Source organism: Jaminaea rosea, assembly GCF_003144245.1.
Source record: "Jaminaea rosea strain MCA 5214 unplaced genomic scaffold BDZ90scaffold_1, whole genome shotgun sequence".
Taxonomy (NCBI): domain Eukaryota; kingdom Fungi; phylum Basidiomycota; class Exobasidiomycetes; order Microstromatales; genus Jaminaea; species Jaminaea rosea.
In genome coordinates this window covers 2,962,936-2,975,802 of record NW_020289975.1, presented here as the reverse complement: position 1 = coordinate 2,975,802, position 12,867 = coordinate 2,962,936, and the positions used below count along the sequence as shown (strand labels likewise).

Here is a 12,867-nt window from a genome sequence, read left to right as displayed (position 1 = left end):
TGTAGCTTGATTCGGAACGAAATGGAAACGCTCTCAGACGTGCAAGATGAGCGTAGATCGATATGTGCGCCATTTGAGCAAACGCCTTGTGACCTCGCCTCAGTGGCGCTTCCGCTTTTGCTTCCCCTTACCCGCGGTTGCCTTGGACCGTGAGGCGCGTGTCGTCTTGCCCTTTTCCTTCTCCTCTTCCACCTCCGATTCCTCATCATCTTCATCCCCCTTTCCCTTCTCAGTCCCTGCCACAGCCGCAGCGCCAGCTTGCTCGCCTTGCTTCACATGTCCTCCCTTGACCAACATTCCCCACAAATCGTCATTCAACTTGGCCGCTCGCCTGACCTGCGCTTCCAATTGCGCCGTACGGGTTTCTGAGGCTTTGAGACGCGACTGAAGCTCCGTATCACTAGTCGAAGCCGCGGCTCCGTTCGTCTGAGGTACCGAGGAGGCTGCTGCTGCTGCTCCAGCGGTGGCGGGATACGCAGAGGGCGCGACCTCAGCCATGTGAGCGTCCCACCTGTCAGGGAGGATAGCCCAGTACTCTTCATCGTCTTCCTCCTCTCCCTCCTCGACGCCATGAGCGCCAACCCCGCCCGCCGAGCGTACGACGCGATCCAATTTGGCTGCAATGATCCTCGGGGCTGCTGCTGCCTTGTTCGCCACGAATCCCTCGCCCCTCTCGTCCTCGTTGGGCCTGTACATCCCCGCCACGTTTGTCACTCCTACAGCGCCCGTTGCTGCTGCTGAGGTTGCCGTCGCCCCCTCCCCGGCGAGGGAAACACTCCGCAATACCTGGCGGGAGGCGATATCCACGAATAGCAAGGCGGAAGGCTGCGCAGTTCCTACTGCCAGTGTGCAAGAGGAGGGCAAGACGCAGAGAGACGTTGGACGACCGGAGCTGGTGGGGAGGGAGATACTTCGCGATGACGAGGCGGTTGCAGAAGAGGAGGAGGAGGGGTCGAAAGTCTCGTATGCTGCTGTTGCTGCTGCGAAGGAAGGCTCCGAGATCTTCTTGTAGACGTCTATGCGACTCACTTGCCCACCAGCCGCTACGAAGGCAAAGCGTCCCGTCTGATCAACTGCCAGAGCGTCTACCGCAGGAGATGCCCCACCCTTCGCGCTTCCTGCTGCAATACCTGCCGGATCAACCACATCCGCCAGCAGCGATCTGCTGCGCATATCCCACAGCTTGACTGTCCCGTCCTTGCTTGCCGACCAAAGTTGGGCGCGCGAAGGGGTGGAATTGCATGTTGCCGGGGAGAAGGAGAGGGCTGTGATTGGGAGCAGGTGGGAGGAGAGAGTTGCGTAGGGTTGCGGATGGGGACCAGAGGGATGGTAGAGACTGCAAAGGGTCATGCGTAAGCTAGGAGCTCGGCCAGCCCAGATCGAGCCTGAGTCGTACTCACCCTACAATACTCCAAACACACACTCTGCCATCCTCACTCCCCGTAGCCACCATCCCGCCATCAGCACTCCATGCTATCGCTGACACAGCACGAAAGTGTGGCTCCCACGTCGCTCTAAGCAGACCGCTGCTCACCTCCCAAAGGTAGGCACGCCCATCGTCGCATCCTACCAGGAGGAGGCGTCCGTCCGGGCTGAGCAAGAGTGAGGAGACCGGTTGCGGGGGATGCCAGCGTGTTGCAGTTGGCGAGGCCTGTTTACTTGACGATGATGAGGAGGTCGGCGTGGAAAGAGGCGAGACGTAGATGATATTGCGCTTCGGACCGTCGACCCATGCTGCCAATCCTTGGCTACCACGCGAGGGGTCAGGAGGAACGACGGACAAGCATTGCGCTGGAGGAGGCGTCGAAGAGGACGGCTTGAGGCTCACGACGGGCGCTGAAGGCTTTGGATGGGCGACATCGACCAGACAGAGGTGGTTTGGCGATGAGAAGAGGAGCGACTCGCGCGGGAGGCGGACCATGATGACACTGGTGCGAGAGGAGAATGAATCGCAAGGGACGCACGGAACGAGGCCAACGACGCTGCCAAAGTTGAGAAATATTTCGACAGGGCGGAGGCGATTATGTAAGCGTACCACGGGCGTCGGGGAGCATACAGGAGAGGCACAAGGAGTCGCTACGCTCGCATTGTATTCACATCGAGACGTATGAGAGGATATGAGAGATACACGAGACGCATGAGAGAGACGATGATCAAGCAAAGTCAGCCCTGAAGACTTCCGTGCCTGTCGGCTTCGACGTAAGGGCGGTCCTGTTGGCGAAGAGGGAGTAGGTTGCAACAACGAGGCGGTCAGCTACGGCTCTGTCTTCATCGTCTTTCTAGCAGTGCGCGCACTCACCTTCCAGTAGCCGCCTCACTCGTATGCCTCACCCCACCCTGCGGACCAGCCTTGACAACCTTGCCCGCCTTCAAGTCATCCAACAACTTCCTCGTCGTCTCCGGGGTCAGATCCTCGTAGAAGAAGTCATTAACCTGCGCCATCGGTGCATTGGCGCACGCTCCCAGGCACTCAACCTCGAGGAGCGTGAACATACCGTCCTTGGTCGTCTGGCCGGGCTTGATACCCAGGTGCGAGACCATGGTCTCCAAGATGGACTCGCCCGGTTGGACGAATGAGGAGAAGCCGGGGGAGGCACCACGGAGGGCGCAGGGGGTCGTGGTGCAGAGCTGGATGAAGTACTTGCCTACGGGCTCGCGGTTGAACCTGGGCGAGAGCGTGGACCGTGATCAGCATACATCCCTCATCTAGCCTCGTGTTGCTCGCGCACTCACATCGTGTAGAAAGACGCAACCTCGTACACCCTCATCCTAGGCATCTCGAGCAGCTCCGCTACGTAGTTCATGACGCTAATCGACGTCCAGCCGCTGTTCTGCCTCTGCCCCAAGTCCAAGAGCGGAATGACGGCAGCCTTCTTGTACTGAGGAGGGTAGTGCGAGATGATTTCTTTCGCTTGGGCGAGCATCTGGTCATTGAATTTGAAGGGCTGCATGCGCGGAGAGGAGGGAAGGCAAAGTCAGTGAGACGCCAAGACGTGGCGTGGGGATCTGAGCAGTGGTCGTGCTCACGATCGACGGGTTGTTGTAATCGGTATCGCGATGAACGAAGATGGAGTCCGAAGCTCGCGGCGCCGATGTGCTGATAGCGCGGGCTGATGACGAGCTGGCGACGACACCGCGTGATGACCTAGTTGCGCCACGGAGGGCGCTCGAAGCTGCTGCACGGAGGGACATGATGGCGTGTGATGAGGAGTGGCGGAGTGGAGATTGAGGAGGTGGGGAAACGTCGGCGTCGACGACGATGACCACGTCCAGCCGGCCTTCCCATTTGTCATTGTCGGCCACGTGGTTTGCACAGGGCCATTCCGATCCGACTTGTAGCCTGGGCTGGACGGAAAGAGAGTGAGTGGGCGTCGTTCACATCCGCGTCGTCGGATCTTGAAGTTGGACAAAGGCAGCGAGGAGCGGAGGCAGCTCGAGCCTCATTTCATTCATCATCATCGACCTTATCGCTCACATGGCCATCATCGCCACCAACCCTGCGTCTTTGGCGCCATTGCAGGCCTCGCTATGATTCGCAGTAACGCACAGCACTGGAATTGGGGTCAGAGCGGCTGGACTGGGCCAGGTGCACCGACTGGGCCTCGACATGACAATGGGTGGAGCAGCCGCCACGACAGCGCCGTTGACCCTCCGTCATCGTCGCCCAGCAGCAGTACATCACGACAGCCCAGCGGTACACAGCATGGTCCGTCCTCTAGGTCACAGCCTCCCTCGCGGCTCGATCGAGGCCCACCTCGAAACGCTCCCGCTGGACCCACAGCAGCCGTCCAGGCGCCGCCAAAACGGGCAGAGGATGTCCAGCCTAACGAGATCGGGCCGCAGCCTGCGCTGCAAAGCATGTTCACCACCAGACGTCATGTAGCGCCGGAGAAGCCTAGCGCTCCGCCGAGCATTGTGCCTGCACGGCCCAAGAGCAGCTTCACATTAGCAAACGCAGCAGCATCGTCGTCCTCGGGAGGGACCCGGCCTTATCCACCTCCACGACCACTTCTTGGTAGAGGCGGCAGTCTATCAGCAAGACCATTCGCTGGACCCTCTCGGACGATTGCACCTCCATCCAATCTACCAGCCGCTGTGTCTCACCCACTTCCTGCAGCACCCGCCTGGCTCACAGGGCAGTCGTCAACTAGTACTTCGATCTCGAATCGTACGTCGTCGGAACAATCCTCTTCGAGGCTGAGCGAGAGACAACCCCAGTCACCTCAGACGCAGGCGAGCTCGTCAAGCTCGCAAGCTGAGCGCAGCGCCACCAAAAAGAAGAAGAAAGGCAGCGACGCCGCAAACGCCAAGGGCAGCTCATCGCTGTCACAAGCCCGCAGTCCACCTCGAGCCAAGAAGAAGGCGAAGGTCGACCACCAACCTCAAGCTCCGAGACCGAAAAGTACAGCCGCCCCATCTCCAGCCCACGAGCCGTCAATGTCCACTCCCACCTCAACATCCGCCTCCAGAACCGACTCCCCCCTTCCCTCGTCCTCGTCCTCCTTCTCGGTCCCGTCCTCGCGCAGAGCCACCCCTGCTCAATCAGACGCCGAGGCTGCAAAGGCAGACGCGGCCGCCAAACTCGAGCTCAAGAAGCAGACCAGGAAGCGCAAGAGACAAGAAGCGTATGCTCAGGCAGTGGAGGCGAAGCAGCAGAGAAAGAAGGCGCACTTCGAGAAGCTGCCTTTGCACGAGCGGGAGAAGGTCTTGAAGCTGGAGGAGGAGAAGAGGGTTAAGCGGGAAGCAAGGGAGAGAGAGGAGAAGGAGCGGCAGGAGAGGGAGAGGAGGATGAAGAAGGAGCGGAAGGAGAAGGAGAAGCGAGAGAATGAGGAGAGGGTGAAAGCGCCGAGGGAGAGGGAGGCGAAGGCGAAGGCGCAAAAGGAGAAGGAGCATGCAGCTGCGACGGCAGCCTTTGTGAGTCGAGGTGGCCCGCCGCTGGCTGCCGACAGCGGAATGAGCAAGTCGCAAAGGAAGAAGCTCAACAGAAGAATGAAGCGGCAGGAAGAGGAGGAGGCTAGGGCTGCGCAAGATCATGCAAGGCGGTCCGCCGCTTCCGGTAGCGGGACGAGTGGTGTCGCTACTCGAGAAGAGGAGAAACCTCCACGTAGCAAAGAGCATGAGGCGGCCACTGTAGATCACGACAATGGCGAAGGCAAAGGCAAGGCCAAGGCCAAGGAGGACGAGCTAGTCAGAGGAACACCTCCAACCGCTCCAGAGTCGCTGAGGCGTGCGGGTGGACAGGAGCCTGAGGCAGACTTGACCATCGACGAAGAACTCACAGACGAAGACGACGAGCTGTCCATCGTGGAAGTTGCACAAATGCCGCGGGAGGCGACTGCCCAGAAGAAAAGTGTAGCCCCACACAAAGACGGCTGCATAGGCACAAAGGCCGAGCCACCCGTGGCGGCACCAAGAGTCGCTGCAGAGGATCTGGGTACCGCGCCTGCTGATGAGATGGAAGCGGACAGCAACGTCGGCGAGCAACGCCAGGGGCAAGAGCAAGATGATACTGCTCCCGCCACGACGGCTTCGGTCGCTTCAAAACAGCCAGTAGAAGCGACTGAAATGCCCGCTCCGCTTCCCATCTCCATCAAGGAAGAGCACCTCGAGCCAGCAGCGCCAGAATCGAACGCAGCCTCAGCATTACCAGCGCATGTCCCACCTGCAGGGCGCAGCGAGCCCGAGACTCCTGTTCTCCTCTCAGCCGACTTGATGGGTGGCTCGGCTCTCCAGGCAGCGATCGAGGCCGCAAACGAATGGTTGAAGGAAAGCTCAGGGGCGCCCGCACAAGAGGAAGGCATGCCACCTGCGCCCGCTGAAGCGACTACCCCCCTGCCGCCACCACCAGCCCAGCTCGAGCTCAACGACGTCTTCTTCGGCCGGGATGCCAGTCCTGTCCCATCCATCGCGCGATCGGAGGACAGTGGCACAAAGCCCGCCCTGACCTCTGCGAAGTCTACGGCCTCGGATGACAGTAATGGCAAAGCCGCAGCAGAGCCTGACGCCTCGACGTCGACTTTGCCGTCCACAAAGCCGCACACAAGCAGCAGCAGCAGCAGCAGCAGCAGCAGCACCGCGCTCCGTCTTGCCCCTTGGCATCGTCACGAACGCATACCCCTCGGGCACGGCCAGACTGCGAGCTTCCACTGGCTTGCTAGCATGCGATCCCAATCTACCGGCCTCTCAACCCTGTTTGCCCTTTCTTCTCGCGGCAGGACGTCAATATGCCTGTCTGGAGAGGAGGAAGATGACGACGAGCAGGATAACGTACCGCTGGCTCTGAGAAGTAGGGACTGTCAAGTGTCGAGCCTCTCACCTGCTATCAAGCCGCGCGATGTTAGGAGGCTGAGCACGCACGCCGTAGCGATCGCTTCGTCGCCTACGAAGAGCGTGAAGCACAAGACTGGGCGAGAGGCGGGGACGCAGGTGACTTTGGTCTTCGCAAGGCCCTCGCAAAGCGAAGAGGACGACGATGACAAGGATGCACACGAGCGAGAACGGCGCTCCGTCCGTGCCTCTCTCACTGCCCTGCCGCAACAGCCTCACCTCTCCAGCGGCGGAGCGACCTCTGTCGCGCCCTTTTTGCCCATGAACGACGGTGCCATCAACGACAACAGTGGCAAAGGCGACGCCCTCAGCTTCATCACCGGTGGGGGTGACGGACACGTCCACTCGTGGTCGTATCGTCGCGGATCCAAAGCCAGCGTGCAGCGTCTCGACGTCCAGCCGCATCGTCATGCCATCTACGCGCTCGAGACGCTTCCGAGCATCGAGCTAGTGGTGAGCGCCTCGCGTCCCCCACAGCAGGCTACTACGGCGGGGCATCCAAGAACAGACCCTGCCTCTGGCCATGGAACGGACTTGATGGCCTTCGATGGTCGCACGTCTAAGATGGTCCGCTTCTGGCATTCGACGGACCATTGTTCCAAGCTAACTCGCACCCGCCTGCCCCACATCCTCGACATAACCTCGCTACGGGCCGACTACGATCAGCATAAGCTTTACGATCTGCGCGCGGCACAGCAGCCCGTCACGCAATTTGGCTGGCTCGACTCGACGAGTGTAGGGGCACTGGGTAGGCTGGGGCGACCAGCCTTTCATGGCAGTTACTGCATTCAGGGCTGTCCAGATGGGAAGGTTAGGATGTGGGACTTAAGGATGTGTACACGCGGGACGGTAGGGGTCGAGGAGGTCGGCGAAGGTGGGGAGCCATTGGGGGACTGCGTGTGGAGTGGTGGGAGGGGTTGGGGACAGAAGGGAGCAGGAGGGACAGGAGGGCAAGTAGGGGCAGGGTCGATTGTAGCTCTTGCTGGGCCAAGGGCCTGGAGGGTGCCGCTCGAGAGCTATACGGGGGGCGTGGGCGCGTGAGCGCGACGTGCGACAGTGCTTCTCATCATTCATCAGCATCATCTGTACTTCCATCTACTTCATTGATACGAGCCTCATGACAGTCAGCCAGTCAGCAGCCAGCCACAGTTACGCACGCTGCTCTTGCCTTGTCTCACCGTCACACGAGCAGGCTTCGCTCTGCCCGCTACGAAGCTGACTGCTTCTTTTCGGGCCTCTCAGAACGAGCTCTAAATTCCAAGCGGATCACTCGGCATGCGCTCATTACCTGCTCCGCCTGCTCGATGTTGCCCTTCTTCCTCTCGTCGAAGCCCCCTCGGGTCGTTGTTGACATCATCGTCGTCGAAGCTTCGAAGGGCGGAACGACGTGGCTTGGCCGTCGGTCAAATCGGAGCCTCGGCTCACGCCTGTTGGCCTCAGCTCACGGCTCACGCCCGCCTGTTGTTGGTTGGGCCGGGCTTTGCCCGCACTGGCGCGCCTGAATTGTAGCGCGTGTGAGTGCGTGTTTACCATTTTTGACGCCCTGCTGCGCCTGTACGCCGCCGCGGCTCTGCAACGCAACGAGACTACTAACTCAGTCAAGCTCACTTCCAGACATATATCACATTCGCACTGCTCTGCTTATTTGCAGCATAGCACGCGTAGCAACACCGAGCAGGCTTCGTCGCTCCTCAAGGGGTGGTGTGAAACGCTCATGGACCCCATGAAATCGTCGTAGTTGCTAATTCGCTGGCTGTGCTGTGCTCAGCTCTTTGATGTCGCGCGCGCGGATGTACGGTGATGATCAGTGTGGTGCAGCGACGCTCGCTGGCGAGTCGCACGAATGGAGCGTCACAAGACCCTTGCTGCACCGGACGTTGCGACCGACATTCATTGGGCCGGTCCAACCCCGATCTCCAACTGGGCCTGTGGTCCTCCTGCTCGTCTCTCATTTCAAGTCACAGCACAGCGCCTCGATTTGGCGTATCATTTTGGGTGACGAGCCAAGTGTGTGCGTGGGCGTTTGCGAGGCAATGTGTGAAGCCTGGGCGGGAAAAAGGGTCCTGGGCAGACCACGATGTCGGTTCGCTAGAAGCAGAGGCCCTAGTCTGGCGACATCGTCGAGCGAACCGTCTACTCTACTTTTGGCCGAGGGCGAAAGGCTGAACGGAATCGACGGAGTAGCCGGGGCGGCGAGCAAGGAAGAGGACGCGCACCTGTGGTCGGAGCAGCGGCTACGAGGGGGCGGTGACCTCTCGAACATTGCTCGGGCTGGCTGTCTCGCTCCTCGCTCTGAGTTGCTTGATGGGCCTGCTCGTGGAAGCTTCGATCAATGGTGAGAGCGACTGATCGCACAGACGGAGAACACCGAAAGCTTGCCCGCACCAGGATGACGATGCGGGCATGGCATCTCAAGGCGTTGCGCAAGTCTGTCACTCGGCCATCATTGGAGGCCCATCGTCATCGTAGCACGCTGAGCAGGCGTCTTGCAGCGCGATCCCGACGTCTCGCGGCGTGAGGGACGTTTTCGTAGTAGCGAAGCTCGGTCCACAGAGATCGAATGATGTCCCCAGATCGGACGTACGCTGGTCGCATCCTTTCGCTCGCTCGGTCACTTACTTGCTCTCAAGATGGGGGTGCGCTGTGTGCATCGTCTCGTTCCTCTAGCTTTGAGCCTGCTGTTCGACTCGTTTCGCGCTCGTCGACTCAACACACAGGCAAGGCGCGCCGAGTGGCTTGCATCTCTCATCCATCCCGCCGTTGCCGCCGCCGCTGCTGCCAAGCAGGAGGCACTGGAAGGCGGCGCGAGGCGGGCGGGGCGGGCAGACCAACACCACCTTGAAATCACAGTCAAGCAGGCAGGCAAGCGGGCAGGGCCGAGCGAGCGGGCGGGCGAGAGAGAGAGCGAGAGAGAGAGAGAGAGAGAGAGCGGGCAATGCTCGCAGGTGGTGCCAATCCATCAACGACGAGGCTTGACCTGGCTTCCATTACTGCCATCCCCACCGCCTTTTGTGACGACATCACCATCGTCTCACCATCAGTGATACCCTTTCCCACCCTTTTGCAGCCCGAGACCGCAACTCAATAGACCGACGATCCTCCTTCGTCCGTCTCAGGCTGGTTTCGCACCTCCCTTTGTCTTGCCAACGCCCACGCACAGCCTTAGCTCAACTCACGCGCACAACGCAACACAGGACTGCCCTTGCTTTGTCTCCTGCTCTTCTGCCCCCAACACACTCTCATATCCTACTTCTCGCTCCCTCTTTCATCGTCAATCCTAAAACGTCGTTCACGCCGCCGCCGCCGCCGCTGCTGCTGCGATGACAGCTCTCCTCTCCTCACCAATGGGACCCCCGATGCGATTCGACATCTTCGACCAGCAGCCCAGCTCGCCGACGCTGCGTCACGATGACCTGCCCGCCGAGTTTGGAGATCGATCTTTTGGGTCCAGCATGTCGCTGGGCTCATCGTTCGAGCTCCCATCAGCGCAGTCTGGCCATATGCCTTCGTCCTCATCGTCATCGAGGAACATCCTACCCAAGTCAGACTCGGGCCATACAATCAATGCTGCACTGGGTCCCTCGACATCAGCATCCTTCTCTTCCTCTACATCCTCGTCACACTCGTCGCCATCACCACCGCGCAGAGTGCCATTGGGCAGCGCAAAGCGGTCCTCTCCCACATCAAGCCGACGTCTGGGCGAGGCCATGGGTACCGAGCTCAATGGCAAGTCGCCTGGTCTCGCAGCAAAGCTCAGCTCACCCCATTACATGGACATCTCGCCTGCTCCTCGTCAGCCCCTGGCCTCTTCGTCCTCGCCCATGCTCCCACCAGGCAGCGCGATGAAGGAGGACACGCCCGTTGTGCCCGCAGCAAGACGCAGAGTCAGCAGCAGACCCAATAGCCGTCCAAGCTCGCGAGCAGGCAGTAGCAGTCGCTCCAGTCGCAGCGTCAGTCGCAGCGCGAGCCCGGCCGATGTAGAGCCAACAAAGAAGGGGCAGCAAGCATCGCAGCAAGGAGGGTCGCTGGGTAGGCTCTTTGGCACTTGCCTCTCGGTCAATGCCGCACGCGATGGCGACGACAGCTTTGGCAGCGGCATCGACGCGGACAACAGCTTCGAGGCTCTCGCTCCTGCTTCAAAGCGCAGGCCAACGTCGCTGCCCATGGGACAGGGCAAAGTACCCGTCAGACCCAGCCTGCGCAGTGCCGGTATGCGAACCAACTCGTCCTCGCTCACGACTTCGTTTGGGACCGACAGCAACGATGCGCCGCGCCGTCGCTCCAGCCACGACGTACTGCCTTCTCTGCACATCAAGGGCAACCGCTCGTCGGCACCTTCGCTCACGAGCGCAGTCATGTCATCCAACCGCCAATCTTCTGAGCCCGAGTCCTCCTCCTCCTTTGAGGCAAGATGCAGAGAGAGGGCGGACCAAATGGGACTCGGCGCCATTGCGTCCCACAATACCATTCTCGAGTCGCCCTCGCCGGGCACCTTTGAGAGGCAAGATTTGGGCAGCTACTTCTTCGACCCTCAGTCCCCCGAGCACAGCTTTGTCGCGCCGGCGCATCCCAAGCTGGGATCCGCAGCCAATGTGGCATCCTCGTCGAAGCCCAGCCTGCTCCCCTTGCGACCTCGCACTCTGCAAAAGGCGCACACCGATGCTATCCTCGCCCCATCCGCCACGTTGGGACCCTTTTCGAAGCGCAAAGTAGCTGACCGCCAGCAAGCCCCCGCAGCTGGCCGTCCGGGGCTCAAGGCTGCTAACAAGAGCGCGCCAGTTGTCACCGAGACATCTCAGAGGCAGACTGCACCTGCGCCTCGTCGCGCCATCTCGAGCTACGATCACAGCGCCGCAATGCTCCTCCCGCCCTCCCGCTCCCGAGAGGGCATGCTCGGCGGCTACCCCGACGACTTCGACGCCAATGGCTCACCCATCGCTCCCGCCAGCAAGAGGCCTAGTCTGCTTCGCCGAACGAGCAAAGACGACACCTCCCCGCTGCCCTACGGTACGCGTCGCCAAGCTGCTGCAAACCACGCATCCGGCCTCTCGACCGTAGACGACGAGTTCCAAGACCCATCCGCCTCGTCCTCGTTCGGTGCAGAGTGCATGCCTGGATTCGGCGCTTCTGAGCGCAGCGGAAAGGTTCTGCCCTGCTTCAACGTCAAGGAGGACGGGCTGATGCGCATCAAACCCGAGACACTCGTTGACCTCCTCGGCGGCAAATACGAGGGGCAGATGGCCAGCTGCCAGATCATCGATTGTCGATTTGGCTACGAGTATGACGGTGGACACATCCCGGGCGCCATCAATCTCTCTACCGTCGACAGGGTTAAGGAGCACTTTCTCTCACCAACAGGCCCCGTAGCCAAGCAGGGCAACCTCCCCTCGCGCTCTCAATCTGGCCAGCCCGACGCGCATGGCAACACGCTGAAGAAGGTGCTGGTCTTCCACTGCGAGTTCAGCGCCAAGCGCGCACCCTCCATGGCCCTCGCCCTGCGTCAGGCGGACCGCAGCTTGGCGCAAGACTACCCGAATTGCCACTACCCTGAGATCTACATCTTGCAGGGAGGGTACAGCGGCTTCTTTGAGCGATTTGCGCACGTCTGCCAGCCCAGCGCGTACGTGAAGATGGACGATCCGACCTACCAAGATCGCAGGTCTGCTGAGCTCAATGGATTCCGCAAGCAGTTCAGCCGCCATCGCTCCTTTACGTACGGAGATACGACTCGTGGGCAAGGGCGTGGGGGCCCCGCGTACGGGAATACCGCTGTGCCGATGGTGGACCCGCGCCCCAAGCCTGCGACGCGCACGCTGAGCAGTATGATCTGTGAGCAACAGGAGGAGAGCTCGTTTGAGCAGGAGAGTAGCCCGAGCAACTTTGCTGCTGTCAAGAAGCATCTCCGCGCGGGCAGTGGTGGGCACGACGAGGAGGAGGAAACGGAGCCTACCCCGCCCTCGCTTTTGACGGCTTCATCCAGCATGGGCGACGCGAGCTTCGACTCGATGGACAGCTGTCCCGGCGGTGGGTTGCTAGGCGACTCAGGTGTGGGCGTTAACATGAGCCCTTGCGCTGTCGTTTCTGCTGGGTCGAGGCGGGCTGCTCTCGGCGCTGACACTAGCAGCAAGCCAGCTTCCTTGCCTCTCGCTCCGGCGCGTAGGCCCTTTGCAAGGGCCGGGACCACGGGACGCTTCAACTCGCTGGGAGGAAGGGCAGCGTAGGTCAAGCACCAAGCACTCAGCACGCGAGATCACCCACCATCCTGGTCTCGACCCGGCACATCACACTTTTTATACCAAGTTGCCCCACGCAATCACCTCCTTGCTACCCATTCAGCTGCTCACCAACCGCGAACCTGCTGTGCACCTGCACCCGCACCTGCACCTGCCCATGCTCACCCAAATGCTTCTGTAGTCCCCTCAACATCCTCTGTATCAGCCCGGTCGACGTGCACAGCTGGTTGCACCGTATCGCACTCTCTGCAGTTTCCTTTTCGTCGTCGCAGCATTGTCCGTCGCCCCTCGTTCTTCGTCCTTCGTC

General features: G+C 60.7%; 6 protein-coding genes across 6 annotated transcripts; 4 read left to right on the top strand and 2 right to left on the bottom strand.

Moving 5' to 3' along the window:
• Positions 1-99: 99 nt before the first annotated feature.
• BDZ90DRAFT_277530 (WD40 repeat-like protein) lies at positions 100-1,921 on the bottom strand (the record flags this gene model as incomplete). Its single annotated transcript, XM_025509016.1, has 2 exons — positions 100-1,336; positions 1,401-1,921. The coding sequence occupies 2 exons, from the start codon at positions 1,919-1,921 to the stop codon at positions 100-102; spliced, it is 1,758 nt and encodes a 585-aa protein (XP_025365745.1).
• A 171-nt stretch (positions 1,922-2,092) lies between these two features.
• BDZ90DRAFT_230126 (NdufV2, NADH dehydrogenase 24 kd subunit) lies at positions 2,093-3,250 on the bottom strand. Its single transcript, XM_025505351.1, has 4 exons — positions 3,028-3,250; positions 2,734-2,945; positions 2,300-2,665; positions 2,093-2,211 (listed from the first exon to the last, which is right to left on the bottom strand). Exons 1-4 carry the CDS (start codon positions 3,190-3,192, stop codon positions 2,154-2,156), a joined length of 801 nt encoding a protein of 266 aa, XP_025365744.1. The 5' UTR covers positions 3,193-3,250; the 3' UTR covers positions 2,093-2,153.
• Positions 3,251-3,421: 171 nt separating this feature from the next.
• BDZ90DRAFT_230125 (hypothetical protein) lies at positions 3,422-7,573 on the top strand. Its single transcript, XM_025505350.1, has one exon. The coding sequence runs from the start codon at positions 3,529-3,531 to the stop codon at positions 7,366-7,368; it is 3,840 nt and encodes a 1,279-aa protein (XP_025365743.1). The 5' UTR covers positions 3,422-3,528; the 3' UTR covers positions 7,369-7,573.
• On the top strand, positions 7,486-8,017 carry BDZ90DRAFT_36466 (hypothetical protein). The gene is made up of 2 exons (XM_025509524.1): positions 7,486-7,845; positions 7,942-8,017. The coding sequence occupies exon 1, from the start codon at positions 7,603-7,605 to the stop codon at positions 7,834-7,836; it is 234 nt and encodes a 77-aa protein (XP_025365742.1). The 5' UTR covers positions 7,486-7,602; the 3' UTR covers positions 7,837-7,845; positions 7,942-8,017.
• A 795-nt stretch (positions 8,018-8,812) lies between these two features.
• On the top strand, positions 8,813-9,553 carry BDZ90DRAFT_36452 (hypothetical protein). Its single transcript, XM_025509523.1, has one exon. It carries the CDS (start codon positions 8,958-8,960, stop codon positions 9,369-9,371), a length of 414 nt encoding a protein of 137 aa, XP_025365741.1. The 5' UTR covers positions 8,813-8,957; the 3' UTR covers positions 9,372-9,553.
• On the top strand, positions 9,510-12,794 carry BDZ90DRAFT_36413 (hypothetical protein). Its single transcript, XM_025509522.1, has one exon. It carries the CDS (start codon positions 9,648-9,650, stop codon positions 12,546-12,548), a length of 2,901 nt encoding a protein of 966 aa, XP_025365740.1. The 5' UTR covers positions 9,510-9,647; the 3' UTR covers positions 12,549-12,794.
• The last annotated feature ends 73 nt before the right edge of the window (positions 12,795-12,867 follow it).